Genomic DNA, 22299 nt, shown 5'->3' with positions numbered 1-22299 from the left:
GATTCATAAGCATGTTTATTTTTACCAGCTTAGCATGGCCCTCTCCTGGCTGGCAAACAAGGATGCGTCTCCCTTTCGCAGCCTGAGAAACAGCAGCATTTTCGCTGGCAGGGACGAGCCGGCAAGGAAACTCTTCCGTGGGCTGGCGGCTCCCTGCAGCCGCTCGCTGTCCTCGGGGCCTCATCCGGGAAGGGGCTGAGCTGCAGGATTTCTCCAGGCATGCGGAAGCGTGTGGCTACACGCTGAGGATTTGCAGGAGAGGTTCTCACAACCTCTCCAACTGAAGGGAGAGGGATGCAAGAGGCCTTTTCAGCATCCTCATGGCCACACACACCCCTGGGGCTCCGCTCCCCACCCCAGTGCAGGCAGACGGTGGCCGTGTTTGGCGTGTGCTGTTGGCTGCCCACCCAGCTGCTTGGTGCAGGGTACCTGCTGTGCTGATGGAGAAAAGGCAACCCCAACCATTTTCCTGCATGTTTTCTTCTCCCTCAAGCTCTAGAAATCCAGGGAGGGGATTTTCCCCTTTTCCCCATCTCCCCGTTTTGCAGGTCCGCTCTGCAGCACCCATGGGATGGGCTGGTCCCCACTGCCAGCGGGTGATTCTCATGGCAGTGCCAAGGGGTTTCCATCCCAGGAGGGAAACGCTTTGCTGACAAACAAGTGCCTGGTCACCAAGAATTTTAAGCCACTTTGTGCAGAAATCACGGCCCCTTTTAGTTGCCCACCTTCTCCCTGATGGGATAAAACTGGCACTTTCCCCCAAGGGGCTCAGAAATTACAGAGCTGGCAAGACTAGCGTTTCTATGGAAAGAAAAAGAAGGGCTTATGTTTTTTTCTCCAATGTCATATTTGATTATTTTTATATTATGTTATATTTTATGTGTTATATTTGTTGGGGGTTATGTGATATTTTTTCCTCCTGTGCTGCCCTGGAGTGCAGACTGGGCCCTGCTGCTTTCCAGTGCTCATAGGGGTCACGGGTTATTTCCACAGGGATGTTGGAAGGGCTGTTACCCACCCATGGCCATTATGAGGTGACCGTGGCGGGGTGACTTAGCTGCCAGGCCACCTGGAAGGCTAAGGGAAGTGCCCAAGGATGCCGCCCACAGTGGTGGCAGAGGCTTCCCCTGCTCCGTTGTATCTCCCCAGCCCTTCCCATCCCATGGCTGGGGGGCAGCCCAATGCCACCCTGCCCTGTAGTGGGAAACCGAGGCAGGGAGTGGTGCTGGGGGCGCAGGAGCCGGCTCCCACCGATGTGGGGTGCAGCTGGCCAACCTGAATTCTTGGCAGCGTTTTCACAGCTGCCCAAGCGATGTTTCCACCCAACCCATTTGCAGGCAAACCAAGAGGTGGCTGTTTGGGTGGGCGAGGAAGGGGCAGGGCTCCCCACAAAGTGTCTCACGCTGCTCCTGCCCTGCTGCAGCCCAGGGAACCTGCAGTGTCCCCAGCCCCAGGGACAGCCAGGCCCTGCCACTTTGCTGCCTGGCACAAAGCGGGGCATTGAGGGACACAGCGGGGCTTTGTCCAGCCCGTGCCTGCCGGGAAGGGGCCGGTTGCCCTCTGCAGGCTTCCCCAGCCTCATGCTGGCTCTGCAGCACCCATGGGAGCTGTGGTACCCACGGGACATGAGGCACCCAAGGGAGCTGGCTCCTTCTGCTGCAGCCCTGGAGCCATACCCGTCACTGGGGGACCCCACGGCTGTGCCCACTCGAGCTCCTTTCCCCCACGGGGGTCAAGGGGCTGGGGAAAGTGGCCACAGGATTACCAGTGTAGGGAGGAAAACCCCCAGTTTGGAGCACCCAGGGTTGAAAGCATGTCCCTGGGATGAAGGACCCCACTGGCAGGTGCTGGGGGGATTGGGAAGGTGACAGAGGGTCATCGGTGCTGTCCCGTGGGCCAATGTCCCACACTGCCACAGTGGGCAGCCTGGGGCAAACACAGCCCAGTCAAGGCTGGGGGGGTCCCTAGAGCTACCAACGAGGGGTCACCCCATGAATACCCCCCGCCCCGCAAGCTGCTCTCTTTCTTTTGCAAAAGCCTTTTCCCCAAAAAGCCCTGAGCGGGGCCGTGGGGCGGCTCTGCCCACGCAGCCGCCGGGCACCGGGAGCTGGCAGCCAAGGGGTGCAGGGGGAGCCGGCGGGGAGGGGCGGGGGCCTGTCCCTTTAAGGGGGGTGGCTGTCACTCAGAGAGCCCTTTTCTTTGCTGGAGAGCAGGACAGGCACCCACAAGGGGAAACACAGGGCGAGGGACTGCCAGGCAGGCGAGGGCTCCAGCAGACAGCACCAAGGCAGCCGAGCGGGCGGTCGAGGGAGTTGACCAAGTCCAGCGCCATGGGTGAGTATGGGGTGAGGGTGGCGGATACCTAGGGAGATGTCACTGCTGGCTCTGGAGACCCTGTCCCAGAGCAGAGTCCCTTGAAACTTTCCTCTGGCAGAGGCCAGGTCCCGGTGGCCCTGGCATGACCATGCCAGGCGTGGGAGCTGCCAGGGGAGGATGCCTCGGCACGGCAGGGATGGTGTTTTCTTCCCAAAGCGTTTTTCTGTCCCTGTGTGCTCATGCACTGTCTGTGGGGACAGATGCCATCCTCACAGCTGGTCCGACCTGAGCCCTTGCCACATGGGCTGGAGAGATGAGAGCTCCTGCCCGGAGCTGGGAGGTCCAGGCAGGGGGCTGAGACCTGTCACAGCTCATGCCACTTTTATGCCAGCAGCCTTGGGAAAATGGAGGCATTTGTCGTGCCTCAGTTTCCCTATCGATACACCAGAGCTAATACTCACCAGCATGCCCTGTTCCCAGGGATGCCATGGGCTGCAGGCACCCTGCATCCTTCTCCTCCTCTTGTGTGCAGCGTATTGTTTGGCTCCAGCAGCAGCTGAACCCGGGTACAAGGCGCGGGATTGTGTGGCACAAGGGCTCTTTCTCTCCTCCCTTTCCCTCCCCAGCCTTCCCCAGTGTGGCTTCCCAAAGCCCAAGGGGCCGGAGCTGTGGCAGGGAGACTGCCAGGCCCTGTCGCATCCCGGGACCCACAGCTCCCTGGGAGCAGAGTCATTCGCCGGGCATCTGCCACGCCACTTCCCAGGTGGCCAAAAATAAAAATAAAAAAGGCATGTTTGGCTCAGCACCCCGCCGGGTGTGCAGGGCTGTCCCCATGAGTCCCAGCGAGGTTTGGGGAGCAGCGCTGGCCAGGAGGAGACGGACCCCCCCTAGACTTGCCGCATCCAAGGCAAACAAGCGGGAGGGGTCACAGCACTCCCCCATAGCGCTGCCTTTGTTCCCTGTTTGCTCTCGGCATGGGGCAGGCGCTGGGGTGGCAGTGCCAGGACAATCCCCCATTGTCCTTGGTGTCACCGTGTGACCTTGCTACCAGTGGGGAGGGAAGGGCACTGCTGGCTAGGACCCCATGGCTTGCTTGTCCTTTGAGGGAGGAGATAAGCAGGTCTGCGGGGAGGAGCGTGGGTTTGGGAACGCTTCCCACGGGTGCCTTTTTGGCATTCAAGGCACAAATGCTATGCCCAGATGGGATATGCCTGGGACAGCGGGGTGCCAGAGCCTACGTCTTGGGGAAGGGGAGCAGGTTCCCTGTGCAGGGTGTTGCACAGCTGGGGCAGCAGGTTACGGCAGCTTAGCTGGAGGCAAACTGGTGCTCCGGAGCTGCACGCTGGCGGCTGCAAACCCACCCAGCTGCCCGTCCCAAATGGGGCAGGAGAGTGGCTGGCTGAGCCCTTCCAAATCCAGCCCACCAGGAACGTGACCTGAGGATCCTGCACCTTAGAGCTCTGACATGCAGAAGGAGCAGGTGCTCATGGCACCACTGCTGAAAAAAATCCAGCATTTAGGCAATCCAAGCAGCACACTGGCACATGCCCTCATTTTCCCTACCCACACACAGGTACATGTGCCCTCTTGCCAAATATCTGTCCTGGAGGATTAAATCTATTACACAAGCGCTGGTGTTTGGGGAACTAGCGGGGCTCGTCTCCATAAGCACATCCGCCTGCGTAACAGGGCTGCTGCAGTCCGCACTGCTCGCGGGGTGCCAGGACAGGGGACGAGTGCCACCCTGAAACCCGGGGTGCTCGCCGGCTCCTCCTGCGCTGCCCCAAGCCTGGGCCACATTGCCAGGTCTCCACTGGGCTTTGTCTCTGTGGAGGTGCTGGGTTCCCCTACATCTTTGCTGGCAAAAGAAATACGCAGGCAGCTGGCGTCGCCGCTGCCCGCAGCTGGGCTGTGCTGGCAGCAGGGAGCCCATTAGCAGCTTGTTTGCTGGGTCCCGCTGGCGTTACGCTACACTGCCTTGTATTTCCATCTTGTTTAGCACGGGTCAGCACAGCTGGTTTGCCTCAGCCCCTCATCTGCCTCACCCCCAGGGGCTGCCTTGTGGCCCCAGTGCCCCATGCCGCTGTCACCCCTCGTCCCTGGCTATGCTTGGGGGCAATTCTGCCCAGCTGCTTCGAGACATTTTGGGGAAGCTGCTGGGTTTGGCTCTCCAGCACCGCAATGAACTGTTTCTGGGTTTTCCTTCAACTTGCTTCCCACCTCCTGCCGGGCACTTTCCTTCTCCCACGCTTGCCTGCTCCTGAGCCGCGGGCTCCGAGCTCTCCCTGTCCCAGCGGTCCCGTCCCACCTCACCTCTCTTCTCCTCAGGTTTGCTCGAGTGCTGTGCCAGGTGTCTCATTGGAGCACCCTTTGCTTCACTGGTTGCCACAGGCTTGTGCTTCTTTGGAGTAGCACTGTTTTGTGGCTGTGGGCACGAAGCCCTCACAGGCACCGAGCAGCTCATTGAGACCTACTTCTCCAAAAACTACCAGGACTATGAGTATCTCATCAACGTGTAAGTAACCTGCTGTGCTGCATTGCCCTCACACCGGGCCCCTCACGTCTCCATCTTGCTCTGTGCCGGGAGGAGGTGGCCGGTTGGGCTGGCCAGGGAGATGCTGTCACCCGGGCACCGCGGGGACCTCAGGCTGTGTTTGCTGCATGCCGGTGCCATGGCCACATGGCAGGGTCCAGTGGCCACTTGTTTCCACTTCTGAGCCTCACTAGATGCCCTGGCTAGTGCTGGACCTCAGCACTGGGGAGGTATGGAGGGCATGGGGGGGCCATCAGCAGCCCACAGCCTTGCTCACCATGGCTTTGCCCCAGCTTGCTCTTCGTACAGCTTCACCCTCTGTTTGGGTCCCCCCGGGGCAGCGATGGGGGTTAAGTCGCGGCGGCCAGGCTGCCCCGGCCGTGCTACGTGCAGGGCTGAGCTCCCTGACACTGCCCCGCCGCCTGAGCATCCCTGCCTGCTCCTCTCCCTGCCAGCATCCACGCTTTTCAGTACGTCATCTATGGCACAGCCTCCTTCTTCTTCCTCTATGGAGCCCTGCTGCTGGCCGAAGGCTTCTACACCACCGGTGCCGTCCGGCAAATCTTCGGGGACTACAAGACCACCATCTGCGGCAGGGGCCTCAGCGCAACGGTAACTGGGGGCCCGAAAGGGAGGGGAGCGCGAGGCCCCCAGCGAGCTCACTCGTTGCAGCGGGTGTGTCAGTGTTTGGGAAAGTGGCTAGGACATCCTGACAAGGTGATCTTAACCGGGGTTTGGCACCCCTTCGCGCGCCCACAGCGGGTTCGCCACGCTCGGCGTGGCCGAAAGGCAGGAGACTGCGGCCGTCCGGGTTTCGGGGTATCCCAAAGGGAAGCGCAGCCCGGCCGCCCTCCCCCAGGCCTGCCATGGTCCCTGGGGACCAAACCAGCCCAAATTGAATGAAACCGCTCCATGTTTAAGCATTGGCAGGGAGGGCCATGAGCATCCCTGGGGTGCTGGCAGCCCAAGACTCTCTGGCACCTGGTGCCCCCGGTGCCCCGGGGGTCGTGCTCTCCGCTGTGCTTGGGGACCACGACAAAGTGCTGGCGAGGGGAGCCCGTGGCCTGGGGGAGCGGAGGGGGACGGCTGCGGTTCCCTCAAGGGCCGGTTGGGGTGGCACCGCGAAGGGAGGGCAGGAGATGCACTTTTGCACACCAAGGCGGGTTTTTCAACTGCTCTCCTGCAGAGATCAAACCCTGCTTGGCGGTGGGTTTTCCCCGTCACACAGGACGTGGCAGCCACCCTGCTGCCACTGCCGGTCACCCCCACACAGGCATAGCCACTCGCACACCTGGGGCTGGTCCAGGTTCGCCCGGCTCGGGCTGCCGCTCCATGCTGGCCGCGCGGGGACACGTGGGGTTCGGCGGGCGGTGCGGAGCCAGATGCAGGAGCATCTCAGTCCCCTGCCTCCCCAACACCCCCTCCTGCCTGGGGACCCTCACGCTCCCCTGTCCACGTTCCCTGGCTGCTCAGTAATCATGGCTCTGCCCCGGCTTGTCCTGCCCCTTGCAGTTTGTGGGCATTACCTATGTCCTGACCATCATCTGGCTCCTAGTCTTCGCCTGCTCCGCAGTGCCCGTCTATATCTACTTCAACACTTGGACCACCTGCCAGTCCATTGCCAACCCCAGCAAGACCTCGGCCAGCATTGGCACCTTGTGTGCAGACGCCAGGATGTACGGTGAGTGCCGGGTTTGCTGCCCAGGAGGCAGGGCTCAGGGTGGAGGAGAGGGGACGGAGGAGAGGATCCAGGTGGATAAGCCTGGGATAAAGCAGGGCAAGTGCTGAAGAGCCCCGAAACACCAGGGTGTGTGTGACACGCTATGGCTGTGGGAGCCAGAACAAGCTGGCAGCCGTGCCCGGCTCAGCTGGCTCCTCACGTCTCACCAGGTGTCCTGCCCTGGAATGCTTTCCCTGGCAAAGTGTGCGGCTCCAACCTGCTCTCCATCTGTAAGACCAGCGAGGTGAGCACCTCCCGTCACCCCACACGTGCTCCCTTCCATGGGTGGCCTCAGCACTGGCCTCCCCAGCCGGCACGCGTGACCCCGGGAGCTCACCCCGCTCTTGCCTTGCAGTTCCAGATGACTTTCCACCTCTTCATTGCGGCCTTCGTGGGGGCAGCTGCCACGCTGGTCTCACTGGTGAGTCAATGTCCCCCTGCCCAGCTGGTCTTCCCTGCGTGGCGAGGATGTGGGGGCAGAGGACAGCAGAGGTGGTGGGCATGGACATGACAGAGCCTGCGCTCGTGTCTTTTTCTGGCACATAGGTGCATATAGCGAATTCAGGCCATAAGAAGGTAGAGGTGGCTGCTGTAGGGGATCTGGAGAGGCTTTAGGAGACCACCAGGGAGAGGTCCTGCTGCCCATGCACTGAGTCCTCTGCCTTTCCCCAGCTCTCCTCTTGCTTTACACCAGCGGTGAGACACTGCAGCGTCCCGCCAGTGCAGTGGGGCTACGGGGCTCTGTGGGGCAACTGTTGGGCTGGGAGATGCCACCTTGGCCATACCCCAGCGAGGAGACCCACCCCGCTTGCCCTCCTCGCCCGCGGGAGCTTTGTTTCTCCTCTTTCCCCCCTGGCTCACTCTCTTCCCACCCCACAGCTCACCTTCATCATCGCCGCCACCTACAACTTTGCCGTCCTCAAGCTGATGGGCCGAGGCACCAAGTTCTAGGCCGCGTGGTGGAGCCCAGCCAGACCAAATGCCCTTCTTTTCTCTAACCCCGAGGCTTTAACACTGCAGCCACCCGACACCAGGTCTCCTGCGTTAACTCTGCCTTCGCTGCTGACTCCCCTCCTCTTCCTCCCTCGCATCCATCGTGCTGAGCGTGACCAGGAAGGAGAGCTTCCCACCAATGGACACCTCTTCATGCACTTTTCTCTCTCTGCTCATCTGTAACCGGTTCGATCTAGGGCCAAGCCCATCAAAACCAGCCAGAGAAGAGGAGGGACTTGCTCCAGTGTCCCGATGTTGCCTAGGGATGAGCAAAGGCCTTCATGCTCCTGGGAGGAGGAAATCCATGTAGGTTGCTCCATGAGTAGCAAGAGGCTATCTAGAGAGAAAAGGAAGTCGGCCCAGTCCTGGTACCATTGCTAGAGACTCTCCTGGAGCTGTCTGCTGTCACCACCCATGGATGGAGAATAAGAGAAGGATTTTTTTTTTTCCCTTTAGCAAAGAAAAACAAATTTACCCCAAATTGCCTGCTACAGCCAAGGCAAAGGGAGTTCAGGGCAAGGATCTTCCCATTGCGGAGAAGAGAGTGCTGACCCCAATGCTGATAAAGCCCTAACCAAGCTGCCCCTATTAAAGCCTAAAGGAGTTTGGTGTCTCTGTAGACAAGGGGAACTCTTGGCTTTACCCTCCAGGCAGCAGATAGGTTTGGCCAAGAGGAGACACCTCTGCGCCATGCCCTGGGAGCGTAAAGCCGGAGCCACCCCCCGTGGGCAGGGGATGAGCCTCTGGACCACCTGCCCGCCCTGCCCTGCCAGCGCCGCGCTCGCTGCACGCTCTCATCCCTTCACAATGGTGCTCTTCTCCGGGGTGACGTCTGCTTCTCTAACCTCCGCTGTGGTGGAGAGCTTGATTTGTTTCTCACCCGTGTCAAACGTTACCTTTCCCTCCTTCCGTCCCCCTCTCTTCCCCTCAGATTTTTTTTTTTCCCCAGCATTTCCTGCAAGTCAGGACAACTGTCTTGCATCTGCTGGGGCGGGGGGGACTGGCAGCATCTCGCTTCCAGCTGAAACCCATGAAGGAGCTGAGGAGGGGGGGAAAGGCGGTGGTTTGGGGGTCATAGGGCAGAAACACAGCCCGTCTCTGCAAACCAGATCCTTTCTGGTGCCAGTTCAGGCTTTTCCCATGGAGGGGGCAGCAGGGCAAGGGGTTTGGTGGAGATGACCTCTCTCCCCCACAATTGCTCTCCAGGGGCCTCTGGCTGGGTAGCATGGGTCCAGCCACACTCGCCAAAATGCTGCTTCCAGTCCTCCTCGCCAATTGCTATTTTGTTTCGCTCTTCCCTGTCTCTCCTTAATGCTAATCTTAGTGTTTATTTATTGGAGAAACTACTTTCAGTGGCAGACTGTAGCTCCATCTTGCATGGATTTTTTTTTTCTTTTGTCTGTACTATTATTATATTTTTTTTAAGTGCCAGTTTCAGCAGGGGCAAGGATAAAGGAGCAGATCTGCTGAGCAGAGCGTTCAAAGGATCCTTGCCACCAAGAGTGCTGAAATAGGTTGGCCAGGCTACCAACGCACATGGGCTGGGGAGGTGGGAGATGCCAGGAGGGATGGCAGGGTGGGGAGAAACCAGTCAAGAGCTGGAAATCCACATCAATGCTATCTCTCTTGGGGGTTTGCTGGGGTTTTTTTTGGTATCCATTTAACAAAAAATAACCAGATCCTCCTTCCCACCCTTGTCCCCAGACCCCAAACACACACACACGCACACACGTGTGCGCGCACACACACACACAAGCAAAAAGAGAGTTAATCAACTGAAAGTGTTTCCTTCATTTCTGATCTAGAATTTCAACTCGTTAACAAGCAATAAAAAGGAGCAAGTTTTTAGAGACTTATCTTACAAGATGTATTTTATAAAAATTAAAGAAAATAAATTAAAATTAAGAACATTCTGAAGATACATGTCTGTCTGTCCATTTGTTGTGCTGGCTTTCCCACCTCTGCCCCCAACCCAGCCAAAAAAAATAGCAGGGAAGGGGAGGCTGCAGAGGAGAAGGTCCCAGAAGAGCAGCTCTTGCCAGCCCCACGTGTGCCAGCATCCCCGCAGGACTCTGCCCACCCCTCCTGCCCACCCCAGCCACCAGCTTCATAACCCTGACTTCAAAACCTTTGCTCCCAGCTGGGGAGCCCTTAAAAACCTCTCTTTCTCCTCCAGCCACCCAGAGCAAATCTGGGGCCTTGCAGGAGCTGCTTGCTTGTTTTTGGTGATGTGCTGCTGCCCTTTAATGCTCAGCCTGCATGGTGACAGCCTCTGCCATGGCTCCTCATGTAGCACCTACAGCACGACCACAGCAAAACTGATCAGCACAGCTCGAGCAAAACTCTCCAGTTTGCTCCAGGCAATGCATGTGGTAAAAGCACGTCCAGAGCCACGCAGGGTACGCGATTGTCTCACTTGCAGAGAGCCCTGTGTGAAATAAGACGGTCTTGTTTAGGCACGAGGGCGGACTTTATCCCAGGGCACTCCATGTCCTGTCCACACGCTGTGTGGGTGGCTGCGTGCCTTTTGCCACAGAGTCATTACCAGTTTGCACAGTGCTGGTGCGTGTGGAGGTCAATGGCTGGTGTCTTTCTGCCCCCGATCACATGAATGCTGCCCTTAGACGCACTTTTCCACAGCAGCTACTCAAAAATTACTGATTCAAATGCTGCTTCTCTTGGAAATTCCCTCCAGGAGCTGTGCTCAGGAACCTCCAGGGAGTGAGGCCGCAGAGGGATGTGCCCAGTACCACGCTCAAACGCCGGCACCGCTCCCGTTTGCAGCAGATCTGCCCGAGAGGCAGACTTCAGGCACGGCTGGGTGCCCGTGAGCGGCAGGGTGGGCTGAGAGCCGGCAGGCTGTTGTCTATCTGTGCCCAGGACCCTTGCTGCTCTTCCTCTTCCAAATCCCACTCTCCCATCTCTCCCCCTGCTTCAATCTCCTCCAGGCGGGCAGCAAAGTTTCCCATGCAGCCCATCCGGGGGAGGTTTAGCTCATGCATTGCTACTGCACCAGCTCAGTGCACAGCTGTGCCTGCACCCCAGCCTTGCCCCGGCTCACAGAAACCCGTGGGGCTGCAGGCAGCATCAATAGGACCTTTTGTTCTCTGCATTCCCAGATGCCACCACTCCTCTCCCCACGCTGAAAGGGCCTTGTGTGTGCATGATCAGCCACTGGGCCAGAGTGAGCTGGGGAACAAAACACCATCTCTTTCCCCTGGCAGCAACTGGTGCCCCCCGGCCGGGGTGAGGGTTGGGGACAGCAGCATGAGGTAGCATGTGAAACCAGCCAGCACGGCCAGTGTGCTGGGCAAGTCCAAGGGCTGAAGGACACATGCCGGGTGTGCCCTTGGCTGTGTCCTGCTGGACCCCACCTGGGGACATGGGACCTGTGCTCACAGCTGCTTTGCTGGGCACACAGTGCCCTCCAGGATCTGGCTTAGAAAACACAGGGAATAAACCCTCTCTTGTGCCAAAACACCTCTCTGTAAACAGGCCCATCAAGAGACCTCCAAGGAGGGGAGCCACTGCAGCCAAAGCCCCTGGTCTAGCGGCTGAAATGTGGCTGCAGTTTGGTCTCACAAAGGCTGGACCAGTAGAAGGGACCCTGGAGCAGGTCCCATGGGCTGCCTTGCTGGCCAGCAGGCAAAGCGACTCCTTCATGGCATGCCCTGCCGCTCCAGGGGACAGCTCTGTGCGCTGCTAGCAAGGGACAGAGCCAGCCAGCCCGCCCTTGGGACAGCAAAGACAGAAACCTTCCAAGTGCTGGCAAAGGAGAGGGGAGGGGATGGCGGCACTCAAGGCTGTTCGTGTAGGGATGGCCAAGGGTCTGCTCGGCTGAAACGGTTTCCAAGGGCGCAGCCCCCCCGGACGATGCTCCGGGGGCCGCCTGCCCCGGCCAGACGGGCCCGGCCCCCCCATCCCCGCTCCTCCGGCCCCCCCATCCCCGCTCCTCCGGCTCCCCCATGCCCCGCTCCTCCGGCCCCCCATCCACCGCTCCTCCGGCTCCCCCATCCACCGCTCCTCCAACTCCCCCATCCACCGCTCCTCCGGCCCCCCCATCCCCCGCTCCTCCGCCCCCCCAACCCCGCTCCTCCGGCCCCCCATCCCCCGCTCCTCCGCCCCCCCAACCCCGCTCCTCCGACTCCCCCATCCACCGCTCCTCCGGCTCCCCCATCCCCCGCTCCTCCGGCTCCCCCATCCCCCGCTCCTCCGGCCCCCCATCCCCGCTCCTCCGGCCCCCCCATCCCCGCTCCTCCGACTCCCCCATCCACCGCTCCTCCGACTCCCCCATCCACCGCTCCTCCGGCTCCTCCATCCCCCGCTCCTCCGGCTCCCCCATCCACCGCTCCTCCGACTCCCCCATCCACCGCTCCTCCGGCCCCCCATCCACCGCTCCTCCGACTCCCCCATCCACCGCTCCTCCGGCCCCCCCATCCACCGCTCCTCCGGCCCCCCCATCCACCGCTCCTCCGGCCCCACATCCACCGCTCCTCCGGCCCCCCATCCCCGCTCCTCCGGCTCCCCCATCCCCGCTCCTCCGGCTCCCCCATCCACCGCTCCTCCGGCCCCCCATCCACCGCTCCTCCGGCTCCCCCATCCCCCGCTCCTCCGGCTCCCCCATCCACCGCTCCTCCGACTCCCCCATCCACCGCTCCTCCGGCCCCCCATCCACCGCTCCTCCGGCTCCCCCATCCCCCGCTCCTCCGGCTCCCCCATCCCCGCTCCTCCGGCTCCCCCATCCACCGCTCCTCCGGCCCCACATCCACCGCTCCTCCGGCTCCCCCATCCCCGCTCCTCCGGCTCCCCCATCCACCGCTCCTCCGGCCCCCCATCCACCGCTCCTCCGGCCCCCCCATCCACCGCTCCTCCGGCTCCCCATCCACCGCTCCTCCGGCCCCCCATCCACCGCTCCTCCGGCCCCCCATCCCCGCTCCTCCGGCTCCCCCCCGCGGCCGCCGCAGCAGCAGCCGCCCAGACCGGTGCTCCTGTGCCTTAATTTACACTGGGCTCAGTCCTGCACAACCCAGCAAGTAAAAGCTCCCCTAAAACATCCAGATGCTGCCATTCAAAGCCCGTCTGCAAGCCTCTAACTACATAGCAAATTCCTCCGAAGCCACACAGGCAGGCGCAGTCCCCTGCCTTGCTCTCTTAGCAAGGGATCGGGCTCAGCCCCAGGGGAAGGCTGTGCAGGATGAGCAGGAAGGCTCAGAGAAGGGAGGCCGTGCTGCAAGCAAACCCAAGGGCTGCCCTGGCTGAGCCCTCCATCCCTCCAGCTGCACCAACACCAGCCATGGTAGGGCACGCTCACGCTGCTCCTCACCGCAGCTCCCCCAGCCCCGTCCTGGCTCTAGTTCGGGCAGGGAAAGGGCCGCGAGTGGCAAAGGATGCCCTGGCAGGGGCTGTAGCTGGCAAGCAGCCCTGCCTGGAGGGCCACGGCATGGTACTGCTGCCCATCTGTCCCAGAGGAAGGTCTCACCTGCTGCCTCGCAGGCACCCAGCTGGTTTCTCTCAATTTCTACGTACCATTTGGCTCTGCTAGGGAGATACCCTGGGAAAAGGAGGTAGTAGCAAGTCAGAAGTCCTAATGGAAAGGACTGACAATGGCAATGAAAAGGACTATGACAATATCACAGGCAGATGCTGTACTTGGCTGCCTATGAAGACAGGACTCCTGTATCTGCACGGGGTCCCTAAAAGACCTCTTGAAGCCACCAGGAAAGAGCTGCTCCACCAGCCATGCGAGCAGTAGGGTCAAGGAGTGTCTCCTTCCATCCACGATTGCTTTTGCCCAAGCAAGTACCTCAGCAGGGAACCCACCATTTCACTGACTTTGCAGATTGTCCCAGGCCCCAGTCTCAGGAATCTGATTCCCTGAGGCCTTCAGGCAGTTGCTGTCAGAGCTGCTATCGCATCCCACCTCAGCAGAGCAGGGACTGCTCCTTATCCCAGAGCAGAGCGTGTCAGTGCCCCTGGCGCCACAGCTGCAACAGACTCCCTGTTAAGAACTGGAGCTTGAAGTGGGGTTCAGAGGCTCACAAAATGGTGTTTTTAGATTCTCTCTATATTTTTGCTCATCCTCAAACATGTGCAAGAACATGTAGTCCCCAGAGATTGTGTTCCCATAAACTTCCTTACAGCTGTACTGCTGTGAGGAGCCAGGGAGGAGCTGCACTCAGGAAACACACAGTGCACGAGCAGCCTCAGGCACCCAGAGAGCAACCCCAGGGCACCTGCATCCACATAGGGGTCCTCAGCTGTTCCAGAGAAGATTCCAATATCCTCAGCCCACCAAACAGCTGCACAGCCTTACATCTGCACTACCTGACCCAGAGTAGCAAAATCCTCAAGAGGACTGAGGAAGAGAGGGTTAGATGGGACCAGGAGACTCCTCGCTGCTCTTCCTCCTCTGCAAGCACACAGGGATATGCTGCAGCATTTGTTCCACACAGAAACAGCTCACTGCTTTGCTTTGGAGACACTTCTTCGCCCTCCAGGGATTCATCCACTGCACAACCCACGACAAAACCCACCCAGCCCTTTGCTATTGCTTGCGGCAGCAAAGCGGGGAATGAGGGAACAGCCTTATTATCACTTCTGCCCCACATTTTCTCACAAACATCTCACACCAGAGGAGTCAGTGGTTCCGATGGTTTCAAACAGACAGATCCTCACTGACATGAGATGGCCTCACCCAACACCCGCAGCTCCTCTAAGGCTGGGACCATCTCCCACCAGGTCATGTTGGCTGCTGGATTTCAGCTGTATTTGGCTGTAATAAGATGCTGGAGGACTCCAGATGCTCCAGCCCGCATTTAAAATGCAAAATTTCCAAGGACTTGAAACCCTACACCGCTTCTGGAAGTGCGGATAGGCAAGCAGACATGAGAGAAAAATAAACTAAAAGGTTCTGCCAACAGAAACAGCAGGCATGGACTCCGCAAACCCAGACAAAGTCTCCCAAAATAAGTGACCATCCTGGCAGGACAGCGGAAGAGAAGATTCCCCATATGCCGATTTCTGTCTCAGCATCCTGTGGAAATCACGCCTGGTTACAACCCCCTGGAGCCCAAGGGACCCGTTCCAAGGCTGCAGGAAGAAATCAAAGGAAAGTGGCTGGCTTGCTGCTGAGAGCCCAGGCTGGAAATTAAAATGTAGTGACAGAGGGATGCAACGTGGAATATTTCTGTTACGAAAGTGTTTTCCGATACATTCTTGAAAAGACAATTACCAGCTGAATCCATCGAGCAGGTTAAAGTTATATTCCTTCAACTACTCGTCTTGCTAGGTACATCCAGGGATGACCAACCTCTTCGATCCCTCAGTGACTTCTCTCTGCCAGATGCTGTAACCAACCCAGTTCCACATTCCTCAGGAGAACAGGAGCAGATTTGAACTGTGATAAACCAAGAAAGGCAGAGCCACTTCCTCAATTCAGGTGAATACATCCATGTTTTATTTGCTTAAACAAAGGTAGAATCTTGGTTCTACAATTCCAGTTCTGTAGCAATAGCAACAACCGCAGCAGCATGAGTGGACACAAGTAAGGGATGGCTGTTGGCATGGAACTTTGCAAAAAAGAGTTGAAAATTCTGGTTCCTTTGGAAATTGTGCGTATCATTTAAAATAAATTAAACAACTTAAATATATTATACTATACTTTGTTAACGGATTTTTAAAACACCTAAGCCTAACAAACTAGGTTTTTCTTAAAAAAAGTCAATGATCTGATGTCTGTTAGGAACGTAACACCCTCTGGCAATATACACTGTCTGCACAGCCTGTGCACAACGACACTGAGCTTCAGCTATCAGCATCAACGCACACTTGGGGTACGGCGAACGGCTTGCTGCATCCCTGCCTCCTACACCGTGGCTTATTCAGCCTCTGCCCTCTCCCACAGGACATATCAGTTCACACACAGATCCCATGAGATCCGCGCTGGGCAAGCAGCAGTTTTGCCTACATGGAGCTCCCTCAGCAGCCCCTCTGACAGGGCCAGGCAGCTCACCAGGACCTGAGCCTGTTCTGACCCCAGGCTCCTGCACAAACCGGGTCCGGGGAAACGTGTCTGTTTGGAGATGTAAATCAGAACACAGGTCACAGCATCTGGCATCTTGAAATATCAAGCAATGTTAAACTGAAGAAAAATCTAGAGGCCTGGAGAGGTCAGACATTGATAAACAGTAACAATAATATCCTGTAAAAATCTGTTGCACCTACAGAGGCAGAGCTTTCTCTTATACCTCAAGGGACCTGGTTTTCCAGAGACTGCGAGCACTCCCTGTCTATCCCTATGAATACGAGTCTTCAGCCCTGTTTGGAAATCAGACTCCTCTAAAGCACTTTGCATTAAAGCTTCAGTCCCTTCCGCACATGGCTGCCCTGCAGAGGAGGACAGGATCACCCCGAGCTCCCCCAGGAGACTCTCTGCGTGCTCAGAGCCTGCTCAGCAACGGGGATCAGCTGCCGCCAGCCAGCACGAGGGCAGAGCGTGCCCTGCTCTACAGCGCAGCATGAGGCTGCTCAATTTGAGCTACAGAATTGACCATCCAGTAGCTCATCACAGTGGGAATTGCATGCAGCAGCCAGCGGATACGTACTCAGGGAAGCTCTCCCCGTGGCAGGCTCCTGTGTGCTGATGGGCAAAGTCATCATTTTGGACAAATGCTTGCATGGGAGGTTGCAGGACATGAGGTTATAATGGTAAAGACAGCAGTGAGCAAGCACTCTTCTTTGCTACACAGATAGCTTGGGACCAACACCTAGCAGGGGGCAAGGGCTGGGATCAGCAAAGCCTCGTGTCCTTTTCTGGAAGGTTCCCTGCCCCCTCCAATGCCACTTTTTAAGCCACTTTGCGTAGAGGGGGAACCAGTGGGGCTCTCTCCCCAGTGGACTGAGCACAGCCGCCATTAACGAAGGCCAGTTAACTGAGTGGACATCCTCTACCAGTAAAATCTGTCATGTGAATTACAGGTAAAAGGTACCAGATTCCCCATCAGGCAGTAAAGACCAGGACAGTGGCATGAGCCAACTGTGCTCAGCAGCACTGCACCTGACACAACAGGGAATAATGGGAATGGTTCTATCTTGCAGCATCCAGATGGGAACGTCCCTGCTAAAGCAACTGAAGATGCTGATCCGCCAGCTAACGAAGCACAGTGGTCACCAGCCTCGCAAACTGAGTGGATTTAACAGCTGACTGCGCGTGACTCCTCCAGCCACACGCACACCTGGGAGACATCCCACCAACCTACCATCCGGTCTGCTGGAGCACATCGTCTGGACACAGCGATTACTTGTGACAGAAACAAGCTGAAGCTTCATGCTTCAGATCTTCTGAAATCCTGAGTAACTCTAAACCCTTTGACAGGACCCAGCAAGTGTCCACATAATAGTTTCCATCCAGGGCTTCAAAGTATGAGGAGTGAGATTTGGTGTTGAGCCTCCACAAGAGACAAGGAAACATACTAAACAAGAAGCAGACAGTCCCTCCACAAAGTAACACTCATACAAGATGAAGTTAGAAAACCAGACCAGAGATAGGCAGCTACAAAGAAGTGATGCTGCCACATTCAAACAGTGGTCCATCCCTCCTTCGTATGTTGCTTCAGATCAGAGCTCTAACAATTCTCAGCACCACTCAGTCTCAGGGGACAGTGCACTTATCCCAAACAACAGATACATACATCTCAGCCACTCAGGCATTTAGCATTCTCACAGTCGCATGGGCTAGAGTCTCTACAACAGGTTTACTTCAGTATGCTGAGCAGACTTTCCTTTGGCAGTAAGGTCATGAGTTTAGTGGGTCTAGGTTTGTTTTTTTTTTTTTTTTTTGAGTTCAGGACTGAAATACTTCAAAGAATGTCTAGAGCATTCTCAGCTTTGTTCTGCAGGCAGTTCTTGGTACAGGTTAGATCACTACTGTCTTTAGAGAATTTAAAGGACTTTAAACCTGCTAAAACAGGCAGAGATGGAAGCAGGACTATGCTCACATGCCCTTTTAACAGCTCCCTCCTGCAGGTACATGCTCTGTGCCCAAAAACTCCAGCCAGAATTCAGATGGTGCAGCTACAACTCCCCAGGTGAGCAAAGCACCTATTGTCCTTGTGGCCACTCCTCAGAGAGCCCCAGAGCTGCCCACGCTTGTTCCGATGCAGCCGCCAGCTCGAGTGACGTTCCCGAAGCAGCAGCCACTCTTAACAACAGGAAGACCCCGATTTGGAGCTGGAATGCAGGTCAATGGTGTGGCCCAGCATGCAGTGCTCTAGCTGCTCCTCCACTGCCAGCACCTGTCGCACAGCCTCCTCGAAGGCCACTGCCACATTGGTGTCATCCTTGGCACTAGTCTCCAGGTACGGATAGTTACCGTTTTCAATGCACCAGGCCTGGGCCTCCTCCGTGCTCACTTGCCTCTCGAGTTTGTCGATCTTGTTGCCCAGGACTACAAATGGGAAGTGTTCAGGGTCCTTCACGTCAGCATAATGGACAAACTCCTTCTGCCAGTTACTGAGGTTCTCAAAGCTCTGCCGGTCATCCACGCTGAAGGTCAGCAGGCAGCAGTCCGCTCCTCTGTAAAAGGGTGTTCGCAGGCTCTTGAATCTCTCCTGTCCCGCAGTGTCCCAAATCTGGAGGGTCACAAAACGTCCATCCACCTCCAGGTCCCGGTTTAAGAACTCCACACCAATCGTGTGAAAAGCCTGCGAGTCAAACTTGTTGGTGACGTACCGGTTCATGAGGGAACTTTTCCCAACTCCACCATCCCCAAGTAGAATGACCTTCAAGAGCAAGGACTTCCCACTCATTGCAGCAGGACAGAGGGGTGCAGTACCAAGGCAATCTGTAGGGTTCAGAAATAGTACAAAACAGCTAATTGACTCATGGATTCTGCAGAAAGTTGCACACAGAACAACACAATCTGGTATTTCCATTCCCATTTCTGAACAAATTTTGTATGTAGTAGATAATCTCTCTTATTAGACAGATTAGAGCTGGGAGTTAGACAAGCTTTCAGGCACACAAGTCCTTCACCAGGTCCAAAATGGAAGCAGCAGGTCACAACTTTAAGTGCAAGGGGAGAGCAGCTGTTGAGAGTTTAGTATCAATTACATCACTTTTGGTGAAAACTCTATCTGAAAGCTTGTCTAGTTTTTCTAAATATACCATCACTAGTTAAACATCTCTCCTGGCTCTGTGTCCTCAGGCTATCACAGAAATAGCAAAATCACCAGGGATCATTGTCACCAGGCCTTCATTTCCACTATACAAAAACTAGCTAAATGATATCTCCTATCTGGCTTACTGTATTGGAAAGATGTAAAAGATGCACAGGCCTCACACCAGTACAAGTCATCTGGCAAACCAATTCTTAATCATCCCAAGAGCGCTGCCTTACCCGTAGAACTGCACTTGTTTTCTGTGCGTGATCTCTACAGCTCAGAAAGGGTTTCCCAGGCACAGAGATGCAGCTTCTCCACTGCTCTTTTCTGGCAATGCTTTTTGCAGGCCAGTTTGCTAGGGCACAGGTGCAAGTTCACGTTGCAACAACCCCAACACCACAGGTTCCTCAGTCAGCAGTTGCAAGACAAAGGCCAAGTGCCAACCAGTCTGCCCCCTCCCAGGGACACTCCATAAGCAGATGTAAAGGCCTGACAGGGAATAAGAGGTTTGTTTGGCTGCTGTTTGTACTGTACCTGCTCTAGAAATTAGTGCTTCTGTCTCCAGGACTGTCCAGGGAACACCTTCCTCCAGCATAACAGTCACTAAAAAACAAATATCAATCAGCAAGGTTGCCAGAGCTGCACTCAGTGCACTGCTTTTCAATTTATCATGCTGACCCAGGCTGGAAGAACAACAGCAGAGCTCTAGGAAGCTGAAAGTGCAGTACTGACATTTGGAACAAAACAGGAAAAGACAAGGTGCTGAGGAGAGAATTTCCCTTGCCCTAAGTAAAATGGAACACAGCCCATTTCTGACCAGGGCAGAGCCAGTACATTATGGATGCTAAGCCCAAAATAAGAAAAGAATAAATCGAAGGAGCCCTGGCATGAGTGCACAGGCTGTGTAACCCATGACTCCCCTCAATCCAGGGGACGTCAATAGCTTTGATCTGCTTGGCCTGCCTACCCACACACTCTGGGATCTGATCTGAGGATTGAACACGTGCCCGAATCTGCCAACCAGAAGAGTGAGCCAGCTGGCGAGAGCCTGGCATGAAAAGAGACAGGATCTGGCCTGTTTACACCTGCAACCAACATTCCTGGGAAGGGTGTGGGCATGGAGTGACGACACCACCAGACCAACCTCCATCCAACCCAAACCAGGAGCATTCAGCACTCCTACTCCTTCCAGGCCAAAAAAAACACTTGCTGCACTATCTGCATGGGACCCCATTTGACTTAGTTCCTGCTCTTTTTCTCAGCTCTTTCAACCCGTGCTCACCACAAAGCCAAAATCAGAAACTTCTGCTTCACGTTAACTTCTGTGGAAAGTACAGAAGCTAACTAAAGGCTCACCAATTTCACTTCCCCTGCGTAGAAACACCCCAAACCAAGCAGGGCTGAGCCAACTTGATGGGCCACGGGACATAGAATCACAGAATAATTTCAGTTGGAAGAGACCCTCAGGATCATCGCATCCAGCCATAACCTAACTCTAGCATTAAACCATGGCCCTAAGAACCTCGTCTAAATGCCTTTTAAACCCCTCCAGGGATGGTGACTCCACCACATCTGAGAAGCATCCGTGCAACCCCGCGGTTCTAAAACAAAGAGCAAAATCCAAATTCCACAAGAGACAAACAGGAATTGCAGTGTAACCCCCTTGGGCCGATGGCTTTGGGAAACTCTCCTCCGAGCAGGTGAGCTCTTCCCTTCCCAAGGCCTTGCTGAGGGGGTTCAGACGGTCCCTGCCCCCTTACACGCGCCATCAGCCCTGACAAGAGTTTCCATTTGGAAACGGTTTGTCAGCAAGAGACTCGCAGACAGCTTAAAAATTACCAACGGCTTGTGCCAGGCTGCTCCGGAGCCCGGCGGGCCAGCAGCCGGCCGGCAAAACATGACACAGCCGCGACAGCCGCCTCACCAGCACTGTTCGCAACCTGCCTCCACCGACCAGCCCTTCGCGAGCTGTTTCGGAGGGCACCCCGGCCCGGCAGCAGGACCGGAGCCCCTCCCGCAGGCTGATCAGAGCGGCGCGGCGGGCCCGGCTCCTCCCGACAGCCCAGGCCCGAAGGATGCGCGCGGCCTCCCGCAGCCCCGCAGCGGGTACCGGGGACAAGGGGCGGCCCGGCGGCCCCGAGGGTGTGGGAGGGTGGTGTGGGAGGGTGGTGTGGGAGGGTGGTGTGGGAAGGTGGTGTGGGGTGTGTGTGCCGGGGGCCCGCCCGCCCTTACCTCCCTCCGCGCCGCCACCGCCCACCTGCCCGCAGGTGCCGCCTCGACCCGCGCCGGCGCAGCGCACGCGCCCTGGCGGCGGCGGCCGCGCGAGGCCCCGCCCCGCCCCGCCGCCCCCTGCGGGAGCGGGGGGCGCTGCCGCCGCTGTGGCGGGTCTGAGCCCTCAGCGCCCCCTCCTGCCAGCCGCCCGCCACCCCTCAGCACCCCCTCCTGCCAGCCGCCCGCCACCCCCCAGCGCCCCCTCCTGCCAGCCGCCCGCCACCCCCCAGCGCCCCCTCCTGCCAGCCGCCCGCCACCCCGCTGGGCCCCGCCTGGCCCTCACTGCCCCCCCTGGCGCTGCCGTCCTCTCCTGTCCCGCTTTTACAATCACAGAATCATTTCGGTTGGAAGAGACCCTCAGGATCATCGAGTCCAACTGTAACCTAACCTAACTCCAGCACTAACACATGTTTCCAAGAACCTCATCTCCACATCTTTTAAACCCCTCCAGGGATGGTGACTCCACCACCACCCTGTTCCAATGACCAACAGCCCTTTCTGTGAAGAATTTTTTCCTAATATCCAACCTAAACCTCCTCTGGTGCAACTTAAGGCCATTTCCTCTTGTCCTATCACTTGTTCCTGGGGAGCAGAGCCCGACCCCCCCTGGCTCCAAGCTCCTTTCAGGCAGGTCAGAGATCAGAAGGTCTCCCCTCAGCTCCTGTTCTCCAGCTGAACCCCCAGCTCCCTCAGCCGCTCCCAGCACTCTTGCACTCCCCCCACCAGCTTCATCACCCTCCTTTGCACTCTCTCTAGTACCTCAATACCTAAATCTCTAGTACCCCACTTTTGTCACTGCATTCCCCGCTGTCCCCACGCCACCTCCCTGCTGCCCCCCCACTGCCGGGACGGCAGGCACAGCGGGACCCTCACCCCGGGGATGCCACTTGCAGCGGAGGCCACGGCACCATCCCCACAAAAAGCCATTTACTTCCCCGCGGAATGCGGTCCCCTACACAGTGTCACCGCAGGCCAGCAGCGGTGGCAGTCCCCAGCCCCACACGTCCCCCCCACGCCTGTTGCGGTGTGCTCAGGGGCCTGTCCCTCATCCCGTCTATGGGAGCCCAGCTGCTGTGCAAGCGGGACATAGAGAGATAAATTAACAAATACCACAAATGGCTTCTCCCCGATCCCCCATTTAGTGCTGAGGGTGGCAAATGGCTGGCAGCTGCCTGAAGGAATGCGGCCTCCCCCCCTCAACCTGTGAGACCAGGAGGGAGAATGTCTTAAAGGAGGTTTCTGGGGAAAAACAGCAAATAAAAATATTTCAGATGGTTGAAAGGAAAAATAGCGGTGAGGTCACCCCA

The 22299-nt window shown here is 57.3% G+C and overlaps 3 protein-coding genes across 4 annotated transcripts; 1 reads left to right on the top strand and 2 right to left on the bottom strand.

Annotated features, from left to right (window-relative positions):
• The first annotated feature begins 2213 nt into the window (after positions 1-2213).
• PLP1 (proteolipid protein 1) lies at positions 2214-9462 on the top strand. 2 transcript variants are annotated; one of them, XM_065643101.1, is made up of 7 exons: positions 2214-2334; positions 4645-4831; positions 5305-5461; positions 6362-6530; positions 6740-6813; positions 6925-6990; positions 7449-9462. In XM_065643101.1, the coding sequence occupies exons 1-7, from the start codon at positions 2331-2333 to the stop codon at positions 7518-7520; spliced, it is 729 nt and encodes a 242-aa protein (XP_065499173.1). In that variant the 5' UTR covers positions 2214-2330; the 3' UTR covers positions 7521-9462. The 2 variants fall into 2 exon arrangements, with proteins under 2 accessions (XP_065499173.1, XP_065499172.1); XM_065643100.1 differs by having other exon boundaries at positions 5305-5566.
• On the bottom strand, positions 7614-12351 carry LOC135993320 (uncharacterized). Its single transcript, XM_065643091.1, has 2 exons — positions 11360-12351; positions 7614-7755 (listed from the first exon to the last, which is right to left on the bottom strand). Exons 1-2 carry the CDS (start codon positions 12349-12351, stop codon positions 7614-7616), a joined length of 1134 nt encoding a protein of 377 aa, XP_065499163.1.
• A 2662-nt stretch (positions 12352-15013) lies between these two features.
• Positions 15014-20990, bottom strand: RAB9B (RAB9B, member RAS oncogene family). The gene is made up of 3 exons (XM_065643328.1): positions 20954-20990; positions 19256-19324; positions 15014-18402 (listed from the first exon to the last, which is right to left on the bottom strand). Exons 2-3 carry the CDS (start codon positions 19314-19316, stop codon positions 17762-17764), a joined length of 702 nt encoding a protein of 233 aa, XP_065499400.1. The 5' UTR covers positions 19317-19324; positions 20954-20990; the 3' UTR covers positions 15014-17761.
• Between the last annotated feature and the right edge of the window lie 1309 nt (positions 20991-22299).

This window comes from Caloenas nicobarica, chromosome 12, assembly GCF_036013445.1.
Source record: "Caloenas nicobarica isolate bCalNic1 chromosome 12, bCalNic1.hap1, whole genome shotgun sequence".
In the NCBI taxonomy this organism is placed as follows: domain Eukaryota; kingdom Metazoa; phylum Chordata; class Aves; order Columbiformes; family Columbidae; genus Caloenas; species Caloenas nicobarica.
Note: the sequence above shows the minus strand (reverse complement) of the source record. Positions and strands in the feature narration are given on the sequence as shown.